Raw genomic sequence first — 13,681 nt, 5'->3', positions numbered from 1 at the left:
AAATATCTTTTCACTATGAACCTCAATAGGAGGAGAACCCACTGAAACTACACACAGTTTCAATGATTTGGTAAATACAATAAGAATAGAAGGAATTTTAGCTTCGTTTTTGACATATATGAATAATCACGTCTGAATTTTGCGAATTAATTGCCATGATTCTGGCTGACAAACTATGCTGAATTTTGCTGAGTGATTTCAAAGAATTACTGATCTAAGATACTTTATTTTCTTTCTAAAAATGTTCTATATGTCTCCCAAGAGCAGAACAAAATTCCCAAAAAAAGCTATGAAATTTTAAATGGATGTTATTTTTATACTGTATTTACAGTTTTCAGTTTTAGCTGATAAAATATACCCAAATACGCCTGTTCATAAAGCTCTTATTTACGTATTATCTGCAGATCTTGACCAGCTGGCTGCAGCTCAAGCCTGCAAACAGGCACTTACACAGGAGGTTGCGATGCATGTGCCCCAGTCGTTATACGTTTCCACTGTGATGTTGGATAAAGCTGTTCGAAGCAACGGACACAGAAGCTGCCAAAGTTTTTCCACCTGCTCACCAAAAAGGTAAAAGACAAGATTTGTCTATTTAGGGACAAAATGAATGTCTAACCTCTGTGAACCCAAATCCTTCCATCTCATCAAATCATAAACCAATACTGACTCTGGAAGCAGCTATGCTATGATATTTATAAAAGGAAATAAATACTTTCACAGGTAAGATTTCAGGAATCCTTTTAATTTTGTTTACAAGGCGTTTAGAAACTGTGGACTACGTACGCACCATTTTCACGGTGATTTAAGTACAATCGTATCAGAGATGTCATACAGTTCACTTTTGGTAGGACAGCAGTCTGGTATACCCCAAGGTCTCTCCTCCAATTTTAAAATTTCTTTTTTTTTCCTTAAGGAACTGATTCTCCCAGAATTACTTTTCAGCATAGAAATTCATTTCAAGATAATCTAGACAGCTGGGTCTAGACTAAATAAAGATGTAATAGTCTGAGGTGGGCACAAGGACTTATTCCAATCGGAAGTTATAAACTACGTCTGCTTTGCTATCTCCTTACCAGCAAACTGGTTTTAATCTTGAAGCATTTTAAAAACACCTGGTATTACATCGGCACCAAACCAAGCTGTGAATGGTGCTCAAAGTTTGGCAACGAAGCACTAAGAGTTGCAACATTTTCCAGTCCTTTCTTGGACGTAGTTGACACATTAAAAGCCCTTAACTTCATGCATTTACTATGCTTAAGAATTCAAACTTATTCCTTCTACGAATGGCTCAAAAATACTACTTGAGCACCTTCTCAAACGTCCAGTGCTTCGACCCCCTGATCAAACCAGCTATAATTTCAGCCACGCATCTCTGGGTGCTCTCGTGGGAGTCGGCCACCAGCTGCTCCAAGTGGGGCTGCAGCACCGGCAGGAAGGCATCGTCGAAGTTTCGGAAAAGGCCCTGCAAAACAACACGGGAAACGGGTTATCCAGCTGATTCATTGGCTTCGTAAGTACACCACAAGATCGTGAAGCGCTTGAGATTTGAATAGGCAGAAAGAGAAATCACTTTGCTTTTGTAACAGAATTATATACAAGTGTCCTACGTACTCTAAATATATGTTTCCCTAAGTAGTTATTCAGAAGAGAGGATTAATAGCATTAATCACAGCAGCATTCCTTTAAAAATCAACATTTTGCAATAGGGGGGAAAAGCCAAGAAGTGCGTGGCTTTTCCACGCTTTGATAATTATCTACAAAATGGAAGTGATTTAGTTACTGAACCCCAGTTACCTTGAAGAGGCAAAATCGGCGAGGATTAAATTTGTCTTTTCCTTTCCTATCTTCTAACGACAAAAATTTTATTAACTGCTCAACAAACTTGGGATCTGAAAAGTGATCATATATAATTTGTTCTGCCTGTAACAGGAAAAAAAAAAAAAAAAAAAAGATATTAGCTTTGAGGTGCTTGATTGGCACAGTGATATCCCAACCTTTCCAAGTCCCATTTTTCATTTTTATTCTATCCTTGGCAAAAATCATGCCTGGTTATCCATTTACCTCCTCATTTTATAAGAAATATTGGGTAATGTTTTGCAAGGCTTTGGATTGTCTTTCCTTCCACTAGCACAACCCCTACAAAGTAGCTATTCCCACTGCCATTAATTACCTTGTTCTAAACTCGGATAAAGATTTGAAAGGGAGTAAGAAAGTACTCATTAATACAATTATTCCATGATCACTGACAGAGAAGTTGCAATACATTAAAATAATAATTTCTTTTTGTACACTAACACGGTAAGTGCGAAAATGAAGTAGAAAAATACAAATAAAAACGTCTTGTGGGGATCTAGGTTTCAGAATAGTTATAATTTATTGCTTGTTAAAAACCTGATTATAACCACGTTGCCACAAAACCGCACAGCTGAGTTCTATCTCCACCCTGGTTTGAAACCAAGCAAGACCAATTTATCTCCACATTATCTCCACAGCAATCTGCCGACAATATTAAAAAAAAAGGCAAAGTAGTATTGAAAAACGCCAGGAAACTGAAAGCCTCACCTCTGTCAGCTCCTCTCTCCTTCGCCCCAGCTTTGGTTGATGCTCAACTGGAGCATAAACTGTCATCGTTCTGAATATTAAAAAAAAGGTAACACATTTTCAAAGTAAAATATAGCTTATGATAATTTTCTATATTCTCTATATTAAATAGGATTTAACATCAACTCCAGAAGAATAAAACTTAAAAGAAAATATACGACAAAAAAATAAAGTCTGTTGCTATAAATTTTTGCTACAGCAAGCAATCCAGAATTATTAGTGAGAGAATACTCTGAAAATTATATCGTTGCAAAAAATGCAAACATGCATATTTCATTTTAAAACCAGCAATTAAATAGCCATATGAAATACGTGCCTATACTACCCATAAAAGCAAGTAGAAAATAAATAAAAAACTCAACAAAAAACCCCAAGTAGCACAAAGGACAAGATAAGTTGTTTGGGGGTTTTTTGGTTTCAATTAAAGAAATACAACTACCCCCCGTATTTAATTCCTCCGAGGATGTTTCCTGCTGGCTCCCCGCGCTGTACTCACCGAGGCCAGGTGTAGTACCCCCAGTGCGTTTTCTCCACAAAACAACACGACTCCCAGGCTTCCTTGGTCTTGGGCAGCCGCCGGCTGTCGTAGTGCAGCCACTGGTTGTCCGCTCGGTCACCAGCCTGGATGCTGGGAGGCTTCGGGCTGCCACCTGGTTCCAGAGGAATTTATTCAGATAATCTGTCAAACTTCTTCATTAGCAGCCCCAGCAAATGTTACAACTTACTTTTAATCAAAGGTTCTAAAGAGCTTTTACGGCTCCCTCCCCCCAGTCGAACCTGTACAGAGAGACGTGCCCTAGGAGATTAAAAGTAACACTAACAGTAATAGATTTCTTTAGTAATTTATATAAATGTGCCATTTGAAATGATTTAAAAAAATGAATAGGAAGGAGGTATACAAATTATTCTCACAAATTACAAGGCTTTCTGAAAGGAGAACGACCATTTCTCTGAAGCTTTAACTCACTTCAAATAAGTGAATGGCTTAAAACACACTTGCAAGGATAACACAGTTTAAAAAAAACCCCCACCAAACTAAAAACTGACAGATTATATTCCCTATTTTGTTTGCTTAGGGCATTAACAACCAGAGAGAAATGAAAAGTTTGTGATTCTATGTTTAATTTAACCAGAAAAATATGCTTTAAAAAAAATTTTAGTATTAACGTCAGTAAGATATTTCTTGTATTAAATAAAACCTACTTATTTCATAAGGGCAGATGGGCACTTTCTTGTGCGTTCTCTTAAGCTGCTTAAGGATCCCAGCCACAGCTGAGATGGCCACCTGCAAGAAAGAAATGGGCATTAATTTATCCGTTCCACACACTTCCCTCCAGAAAGGTCTCTCTGATCATCTCATTAGACACATTTCAAGGCAGCTATTCGGTGCCCTAAAAAGCCAGTGACAATGACAGTGAACTTCAGCATCCCAGCGGCTGATAATTCCCCAAAAGAAATAAATCTTACTCATTTCAGGGGATAGAGAACATGGCTCAAGTGTGGCCTTTCTAACCCATAAAAACCTCTCCACGAAGCATTTTCAGGGGGAAAAAAAAAAAAAAAAAGAGGCGGCCATTGGTTTCAAGCAGAGCGAACGGTACAAATGGAACACGTAAATGGCTCCCTCCAAGTAAGAAGCCGCAGATGGAAAAAGCAGATCTCTGCAGAAGAAACTCTGCAAAATTCAGAAGTAAATGAGAACAAACAGGTATGTTCCACGTTTTCACTGTTTGCAGACTTCACATTGTTGATCCAAAAATCTAATGAGTTGCAAATCAGAGCTAATTAGGTCGTTTTTACCTTCCGAACTACAATCGCATCGTGGTTGAGACACTGCACAAAGAATTTGATGGCCCGGACGGGCAGGATCCTGTCATCCCGCAGCAGCAGAGACAGAAACCCAATGCTTATGTGCTCGAACTTCCAGGGACTAAAATATATTAAAAAAAAAATTAAAACCAGACATTAAGTAGCAGAGTTGCATGTAGTGCTTTAGCACAGAAATGATTATGTGGATTAAGATGATGTAAATATGTTTTGGACTAATATAAATAATACTCTATGCCACTGCTATAGTCAACGAGTTTAACTGTCATTCAGGGAAACCTCCACGTTCTGAGAACGCACAAGCGCAATCAAACATCTCCAGTTAACGGTGTCTTTTGGATCTTGGCATTTCAATGTAACATACAGAGCCCTAGAGGGATTCTTTCAAAGGTTTTAAACATAATAGTATGTTACCAATTTCAACCTATTTGGATGTCAGTATTATGCAGACAGAACCAGAGCTTTTTTTCCCCACAACAAATAAATGTTAAAAAAAAATAGGTCAAACTAATGGACGCCAAAGCTGAACTCCAAGGTGTGATGATACCGTATATTAACAAATCAAGTTCCCAATGAAAATCAATTCAAGACTCATTAACTTCTTTACCTAGGAAACAGTAATGTAACCTTTCACCCTTTGAGGGTGAAAAATATTGCTTAGTTCTGGTCATGCTAACTGCACTTTTGGATGCAATTGATATTTATTCACGTAGCCACCCCTGATCCACCCCAAAAAATTCTCATAGACAGAAAGGGAGACTTACAGATTTCTTTGTTCCACACAGTCCAGCAACATGTTGACCAGATTTTCATAGTTTCTGAGGGGAAAAGAGGGAATCATCAACCAAACACTGTGAGAGAACTGTTTAAAAATAGAATAAAAGTTCCTCAACAAAAGGTGGGTGAAGGCAATGCAGCAAACGCAGCACAAACTGGGAGGGCAGGGAAGAGAAGGAGGGAGGAAGGAAATGTCAGGCTGCCAAGTCAGGAGAGAAAATACACCACAACAATCCTTGGACATTCTGAATTTGTTGAGCTTAAGATTTAGCTTAGCAATTAGGGTTATTACATCTAATGTACAGTAAATATTAGGCAGTGCAAGCTGGTATTAAGGGAAGTTTAACGTACCGCAGAGCCTCAGCATTCTTTTCTTTTTGCCGCTGAATTCCTAACTGAATCTCCTCTGAGCCAAGACCTGTGAAGTCTGAGCTGGGATGTTCTGATTTTTGCAGCAGAACGGCTATCTCAACACACTTCTCTGGAACCTGTCCATAGAGAACGTAAAGATTTGGGACCGAGGAGCAAATAACAAGTTTTAAAAATACAGGTCTACATTCCTTTGTAACAGAAATCAGAACGTCATTGACATCAGAACATTAAGGCAAATAATATAAATGAGTCTCAAGTGTTTATGTAAGGAAATGCTCTTGGAATCCAAGACTTTGTCCCCAAGCAACCTGTCACTTACTGTAAAATCCAGTCCAATGGTTTCATACTGCCTATGGATTTTTTCTGCTAGGTCATCAAAGAGTCTGACTATGGATGGTTTTTCCAAGGACATGGCTTTGCTAAGCCCAGAAGAAACAATTGCTGGCCAGGTCTGCGCAATACAGTCCCAGTCGTGGAGATTTGCCAAACATACTCCACTGTGATTTCCAAGGAGACAATATAAGGCACCCTGTAAAATGAAAGATACAATTTTAAAAAGTCAAAGCACAGTTCACATGTGACAGCTATCTACATAACCATGCACCCACAGAGAATACAAGTTAATCTTCACGTTACCATATAATTAAAATGTACCATAAACATTCAGCTATGTGGCCTCTGTCAAAATACTGAAGATTTTTCACAGAATTCTCTTTGTGCTAAAGAACCATTTTAATGAGATTGGAAGCCCTGCCAATTAACTTATGCACAGAACAGCTGACTGATTTTTTAAATTCCATTATAAAGGAGATTAGTCAATGATCGAGTACCACACCTGGCCTTTCTGTGGCCCATAAAAACACTTCCAAAAGACAGACATGAGACAGAGTTAATGAGACAGTACTTTAAATTGCTTTTGAGTGACGTCTTGCCGGTCTGGACGCAAGAACTCCAAAACCAAGGGAATGATATCTCTGCAACAAAAGTTGTAAGTTCCCAGAGCGGTGAAGAATGCTTGCTGAGCTTTACTTCTGACCTGTGGGAAGAGAGACCTTACTAGACAAAAATACACTACACAAAATAACACCCTTAGCCATTTCGGTTCCTTGTGCACAGAGTTTACACCATGTATTTGTGCACAGAAACACAATTATTTGTAAAGGTTGTAAATAGCAGGCTCTCCCTCACCCTTGCCCACAGTCATTCATAAAAGCCTACTTCTTATTTCTAGCATTTCCTTGAGAACATCTACAGAGTTAAAGAAAACTCTTTATGTTGCCAAAGCCAGTCAGTGTGTTTTTAAGATCATTTGAAAAATCGAACAGTTAGAATAGCAGAACTCTAAACAGCGTGTAGACATCGTGGATGGATCTGAATTTATATACGCACAGAGTTCACAGTCCAGCTACTGGTACACTTGTTCCGTAGATTTTTAAAACCTACGACACCCTCATAGCTACTTCCTGAAAGTAGATTCAGCATTCCAACTAGTGTCAACCTGGTATATTTTTATTGACATTTTTAATTGAATTATTATTTAGAAGCCTCGAATTAAGTCTCTCAAAAAATTTAAGATTTGTAACCTAAGCTGGCAACCCCTCCACCCAGTTAAGTTCCCTATTTGACAAAGAAGGGACTACATTTAAAGAAAAAACTATGCCAAAATAGGCAACTACTGCAAATAATTAAATATTTCATGTTGCCATGGAAATAAATCGTAAAGTGAAGATCCTGAAAACAAAACTTGAAGACATCAACAACAACAAAAAAATCCATATATTCCAGTTTACAAGGGGTTGTCCTTACCTGACCATATGAACTTGTGGACAAACACAAAAGATCTCTGATCATCTCTTGGTGGGAGGTTTTATATTCACAGCCTTCCATCGTTAGTGTTCTCAGCTAAATCGCAGAGAAAACACAAATAAAGGACAGATTGCTTTTACATTTCACAAATGCAAAACACAAGCGTGGGATTATTGCATCTTTTGCTATATGGCAACATAACAAATGTTATGTTTCAAGTGAAATGGTCAGTGAAGATTTAAGTATTACCTCATGCTGCAACATAACTCTGTCAATCAGCAAAGCTCGGATATGCTGTTTCTTCCCTTGAAGCTGTAAACAAACACATCACTGGCTTTAGATTTCAATATTCACATTAGCAATTTGTTCTGACTGAATTCCCCATGTCTTTTTTTTCTCCTAGAAACAGCCAAATTTCATGTCGAAGTTCTTCTTGGCAGACAACCTTGATTTTTTGCCCTGGTGAAGTTTTTTGTTTGCTATTCCTCTGCAAAACAAAGAGAAGCTCTGGTCCCAGAGACGTCCCAGTTAACAGAGCAGCCCAGAGCACCACGCCAAGGGTACAAAACAATATTCTTATCAAGGAATTAGATTTCAGATGTATGAAAACTGATGAGCACATTAACAAAACCATGAAAAAAAGTCTTCCTGAACATTAGGAACTATTGCAACCCCCACCTAAGTTTTACAAAGAAAAATCACTGACCCTGTTCTCCATTGCCTTTTTCACCAGATTAAAGCTTTTCCACCGTGAATCAAACTCATGTTTGTGAGACCCTTGGAACTGTAAAACATCACTAATAATCTGTAGAAGAAAAGTGATGACAAAGAGTCATTATTTTGCAAAATGAGTAATCTTGAGTTAAGTATTACAAATCATAAATATACCTTTATTATTAGAAATAAAGACTTGGTATCATCTTCTGAATTATCAAGTATATAGCCTGCAATTGGAAGAAAAATAATTTATTATGAGACAGGAAAAGAGCTTTAAAAATTAACAATAGTTTTAGTTCTACAAAGCTTAAATTTAAGGATATAGGCAAAGTAAATGAAACAAGTTTCTCATCTATGAAGTTATACTTGAAAGCACAACAAAACACAACACTTTAGATAGAGGAGGAGTGGCTAGACTTACGCAGCAATTTCCTTGTAACCCTTGCAATTGTTTCTCGATAATTCTCTCTTGATAGATCTAGAAAAAAATTAAACATTTTTATCTTTATTATACAGTAGTATAAAAAGCAATTTATAGATAAGTCTGCAGAAAGCCGGAGCAGATTATTCAGAAATGGCAGTATGGCCTACTGTAAAAATAACCATCCTGGGATATTCCAGGGCAGTTCTCTCACAGGGCCTTCTTTTGTTTATCCACTCAGAAGACGGTGCTTTTATAGGTACATACTCATCATTTTTTGCCTTATACTTACCATATTCAACACCAGTGTACAGTTTTGTCTCTTCCAAAGACACCAGACTTGGAACCCTATACGAAAACAAACCAAGTATTACTACACGTTATGGAAATCATTGACTATGTGACTTTCACTGACATTTAATTCATTTTAACAAGTTAAGTTACACGCCAGGCATTAGGATTTACTTACAGGTGAGCCACCCTTTCTCCTTGCAGAGGAGGCAGAATGTTCCCCGATCCAATCAAGCAATTATGCACGATAGCAAGACACTGCTGCACATCATCTCTTAAACAAAAAAGAAAACCTGATTACTTATCTGTTAAAGGCTTGAAGATACACAAATGATAAAGCATGTTTTTGCTGAAGTTTTACGAAAGCTCTTTAGCTATATCACTTCCAAACACAAGAGGGAGCACTATTCAAACCAAGATGTGCTTTTCTGCTCCAACCTAATTCTGTTACACAACTCCAACATCCAACTTCACTTTCTGAAAAACCTGGTTTGGGGATTTTACATTCTGAAACAGCGAAGGAGACATCAGTATAATGAGATAAGTTATAATGCAACAACGTGAACAACTTTTTTTTCCTGTGTTATTTTAGAGAATTAAGGAATTCTTTTTAAAGCTATCTTATCCAAAGTAGCACCCTTTAGTATCTTGTTACCAATTGTGCCCATTGTTCTCATCGTTGTGGTAAGCAGTTCTGATTTGTAAAATAATTCTGTTCAGCCCTCTTAAGAGGTTCCCAAACTGAAGAGTTTTAAGTACTCATGCATTACTTACCAGCTCTCTAAATACATGTCGTCAAAGGCTGTTACAATTTTGCATTTTATCTTTTGCAATAGAAAAATCTTACTCTGGATCTCCTAAACATATTAAAAATGTTTGATTTCCAATTATTACTTAGTGGAATAAAAAAAAAAGACATTTGAGAAGAATTCGAGTCCCAGAAATACAGCAATTCACAGCAACAGCAGGCTCACCTAGTATCCCATTTATTTACACCTGTTACTCCCTCAGCAATTAATAATATTCTCTATTTTGGTAGCTTTGTTATCTTGCCTTCCAATTTAACTTGCAACTCATGCACTTGGCTATATTTTCCCAAATCACCACCATTTGTCCCTATTAGGCAGCACAGTGAAGCCTTGACCAAACTGAAGTCCAAGTCATTAGAAATCAACACCTTAACATACAGGGTGTCAAGGAGAAGGAAAAAAAAAAAAAAAAAAAGAAAGAAAGAAATAAACATACCCATGAACCAAAGACTTAAATAGTAAGCATATCCTTTTCTTTTTTCAGTCTAAGTATGCTTTCTGATTGCAGTTTAGTGATTTGTCAAGTGTATATTCTCTTTTTGAGATTAAAAAAAAAACAACCGTAGGAATTGATCAGACAGAAAAACATCTGAGTCTGACACACCGTGGCCTGTTTTCTGTAGGGCAGGATTTTACAGCACGAGTTACAACGGCACATGGAGTATATATAGCGTCAAGGACGTGAAGTTTTAACATAAGAAACTAAGAATGTTCAAGATGCAATGCCTGCAAACAGCTTTAGCCATCTGATACTGTAAAATGCTTCAGCACATACTAAACTCGTGGTTATCTTGTGCTTGGAGAACTATCATATGAAGCCAGTTTCACACCAGCAGAGTTTTGCAAGGCTGGGGAGGGTATTCTTGCCCCATTCCCATTTGTTATGAAAACATCTCCTGAAGGAAGCAGAGAGGCACATTTCCAAGCCAAATCGGTTCTGTGTTCCACGTCACAGCTCAGGAATACAAACGGTTGTGCCAAAGTAACAAGATAAGAGCCTAGAGAAAGAGCTTTGTTCATTGCTGACTATAGTTAAATGGAAATGTAACTTGTGGTATGTATTAAAAATTCCAGAACAGTCTTTATACCAATACAGTGCCTTAAGATTATTTTTTTTAAAAGAGTGATTCTGTTCAAAATAATGTGTTATCCATGTTATGAACTGCACATTTAAGCTCCATGTACTCTTAAGAGTTAAAAATCTTGGAGAGAGATTTGGAATAATCTTGAAGACAGTGTAACGTTACTGTATTTTACCCCTTCATTTTTGTAGTGCAAGTGTGATTGGCAATAACTCCTTAACCCAGACACGACTGGATAAATGCACTCTCTCTATATTATGTATGACCACAAACCTGGACATTTCTAGTTTTCCAGCTGCGTAGTGCTCTAGTCTGGTGAGCTCAGGCTGAAGAAAAGTATCCAGCAAATAAAAAGCGAAGTTTATTTCCTCAGATGAAGGAACATGCCACTGGATGTCCAAGTTCCACAGGTCACCTGGTTTACCCCAGTCCTAGAGTAAATAAAGACATTTCTTATTAATCAAACTAGGAACCAAATTTTCTTTTTTAAAAACATAGCATTTAATATTACTAAAAAAACCCAAACACATGAACTAGTTACTGCTTTCCATTTCTTTGGTCCAATTTTACATGGTAATTGAATACAAAGCTTCACTATCTGTTCTTAAAAAGCCTGACAGCAAAGCAATTGTGATTTTTTTCCATTTCAGAGGACGAATGAAAAAAAAAAATCTATTTTTGTGTTGGGGCATTTAATTAAGATTTTTTTGTTTGTTATATGAGTATCTGGTCCAACTTGATCTTCCCAACAGTTTATAAAACAAGAATTAGATTGTCTGTGGCTGTGAAGTTATGTAAAACAACACTTTTCAGCAAAATGCAGCTTTATATACAAAAAGGCCAGTTGGAAACTGCTGCACTGTTCACCTGTAATGCTGGTAAACTGACCTCAAAGTCTTAACAGCAGCCTAAGTGTATCACTTTTGACAGTTCAGTAATTTGTAATATTGCCACTCCTGCTTTCATTTTATCTGAAGCTGAGTGTAGAATCATTGTTCATTTGTTATGCTGCTACCTGGAAAACACCATATCCCCTTTCTTGCAATTGTTTTGCACTGATGAACCCATTTTTCCAGGCACACACCACTACTTGTGACAGATGATAACCACATTTATAGGAAGAGGAACACGGAAAGGCTGCAGCTCTCATCCACAAAAGCAGATGAAAGACCAAGTTTGTCCCAGTGCAACAAAGCTTCCTATGACTGGATACTTAAGTGAACAGCAAAATTCTCCTGCTAAACTTAACTGTTTATACCGGTGTACTTCATGTCTTAATTAAATGCATAATATATTACAAGATCAAGAAACATGAGCAAGCACTCTTGCTTATTGTAATCATGCAATCATTGTAAAACCCCCGTCATAAAACACTAGCATGTCATGCTATAAAACTATTCAAAACAAGACTCGGTACCCGGTTTTTGCTATCACTATAATTTAAAGTAACTTGTAATTTGCCGTATGTTTCAAAGCCCAAAGCATCTTTCAATTACACTTTCCATTGCTGCTACCTATGTTCAGAAATCTCCAAATAAAACCAAATCATATAGTGTATGATTGTTTTTTAAAAAAAAGCAAGTCAAATCCTCTAATCCTAAATAAATGAAAATCCTTGCCTTGATAGGAAAGTATTCAGAAAGAGGCTTGTCAAAGCCACCTGGTACACTGCAGTACTCTGTGGGGTAGATAAGTGTAGCAGAACGAAGAAGGTGGTGCAGTAGGTTACAAGACAGAATGTAACCCTGCTTACAGGTTAGGTGGAGGGTTCGCTGCAGTATCTTCCCAAGCTGCTCCCTGTATGGTAGCAACTTCTTGCCATCCACTCGAGTGATCTGATAGGAAAGACAAACATTCCAAAGGTCAACAGAACTCGCTTTGTTCCAGAGGAACAGAGGATGACAGCGCTCAGCCGACCTGGACCGAGCTGCCCTCCACACCTCACGCTGAATTCACGTTTCACACTGAACTTGCACCTGAACTACAACTTCTGCCGCCGCTGGAAAAGTTTCACTAACACCTACCAACTGCTTCTTCATCCTGCCCAAAATTTTCTAGCGATGTTCGTATATGTTTTGAGATTCATTTTAAAATATTTACCTTTACCCAAAGCATCTCATTTTTTTCCCTGCATGTATCCCTCAATAATTGTTTGTATTAAACACTTGAATATTTTTCCACATACACACCATATGTTTATTTTTTTCAAACAGCAGCCACTTATGCCCCATTTAAATTTAGATAAGAAAAATACATTATGCAATGTCATTCATACAACATTTACTTCGTTTTAACAGCAGAAGTTAAATTCCTTCTGCTTTCAGGGGCACTAAACAGGACCCAATGATAAACACGCATGGGGAGAACACTCTTTGCAATACCTCTGACAAAAGCTGAAGGTTCCAAAGCAGCTCCTTATCTAGTTCTTCATCATGTAAAACATCATCATCTAGAGGAACAAGCAACAAACACTGCTGTAACTCTGCTGCAGCCAACTTTGCCAAACATCCTAAGTCATAAAGCAGACGCTTGCACTCAAAAGTTTACTCCCGACCCTTCATATTGCACTCAGGTCCAACTGGAAGCTACTGCAGCTAACGTAACATCTTGAATGCTTTTTGAGAAACTGAGAAATGTCTGGAGACATTTTTAACTGCCACATGTTTAAAGCAGCATGCTCCTGTAGTTTGATAGAGCTCTGTTGTGAAATTACACATAAATAGTTGTTGGTTTGTCTTTTTAGAAGAAATAATGGATGGAATTAATTTCCCATTATTGGGAAAACACACAAGTTTTTAAAGTATTATCTCCATGTTTAACAAAAGTCAACCCAAACCAAAGCCAGTAACGCTAGAAATCTTCTAAACTTACTGACTGTGAGGTGAGTTACAACATTGCAGCAGTGTGGCACAAACAGCTTCAAGGATTCCTCAGGGCGGCACTGGAAACAGCAGCATAAATAGCACATTAAAAAAAAA

At 37.6% G+C, this 13,681-nt stretch overlaps 1 protein-coding gene across 3 annotated transcripts in view; it reads right to left on the bottom strand.

Annotated features, from left to right (window-relative positions):
- The window catches only part of PSME4 (proteasome activator subunit 4), a 48,308-nt gene that overhangs the window by 11,166 nt on the left and 23,461 nt on the right, over window positions 1-13,681 (bottom strand). For all 3 annotated transcript variants that reach the window (XM_065633081.1, XM_065633082.1, XM_065633083.1), the window contains 22 exons: window positions 13,575-13,644; window positions 13,085-13,152; window positions 12,323-12,538; window positions 10,977-11,134; window positions 8,991-9,086; window positions 8,814-8,869; window positions 8,522-8,578; window positions 8,272-8,327; window positions 8,090-8,188; window positions 7,633-7,695; window positions 7,384-7,479; window positions 6,482-6,613; window positions 5,897-6,106; window positions 5,557-5,693; window positions 5,193-5,246; window positions 4,402-4,531; window positions 3,805-3,886; window positions 3,098-3,251; window positions 2,563-2,632; window positions 1,795-1,920; window positions 1,310-1,462; window positions 451-555 (listed from right to left, as the gene is read on the bottom strand). In XM_065633081.1, the coding sequence (XP_065489153.1) occupies window positions 451-555; window positions 1,310-1,462; window positions 1,795-1,920; window positions 2,563-2,632; window positions 3,098-3,251; window positions 3,805-3,886; window positions 4,402-4,531; window positions 5,193-5,246; window positions 5,557-5,693; window positions 5,897-6,106; window positions 6,482-6,613; window positions 7,384-7,479; window positions 7,633-7,695; window positions 8,090-8,188; window positions 8,272-8,327; window positions 8,522-8,578; window positions 8,814-8,869; window positions 8,991-9,086; window positions 10,977-11,134; window positions 12,323-12,538; window positions 13,085-13,152; window positions 13,575-13,644 (2,388 nt within the window). The remainder of the gene's footprint in view (window positions 1-450; window positions 556-1,309; window positions 1,463-1,794; window positions 1,921-2,562; window positions 2,633-3,097; window positions 3,252-3,804; window positions 3,887-4,401; window positions 4,532-5,192; window positions 5,247-5,556; window positions 5,694-5,896; window positions 6,107-6,481; window positions 6,614-7,383; window positions 7,480-7,632; window positions 7,696-8,089; window positions 8,189-8,271; window positions 8,328-8,521; window positions 8,579-8,813; window positions 8,870-8,990; window positions 9,087-10,976; window positions 11,135-12,322; window positions 12,539-13,084; window positions 13,153-13,574; window positions 13,645-13,681) is intronic.

This window comes from Caloenas nicobarica, chromosome 3, assembly GCF_036013445.1.
Source record: "Caloenas nicobarica isolate bCalNic1 chromosome 3, bCalNic1.hap1, whole genome shotgun sequence".
NCBI classification, from domain to species: Eukaryota; Metazoa; Chordata; class Aves; order Columbiformes; family Columbidae; genus Caloenas; species Caloenas nicobarica.
The sequence above is the reverse complement of the archived record's forward strand: the minus strand, read 5'-3'. Positions and strand labels throughout refer to the sequence as shown.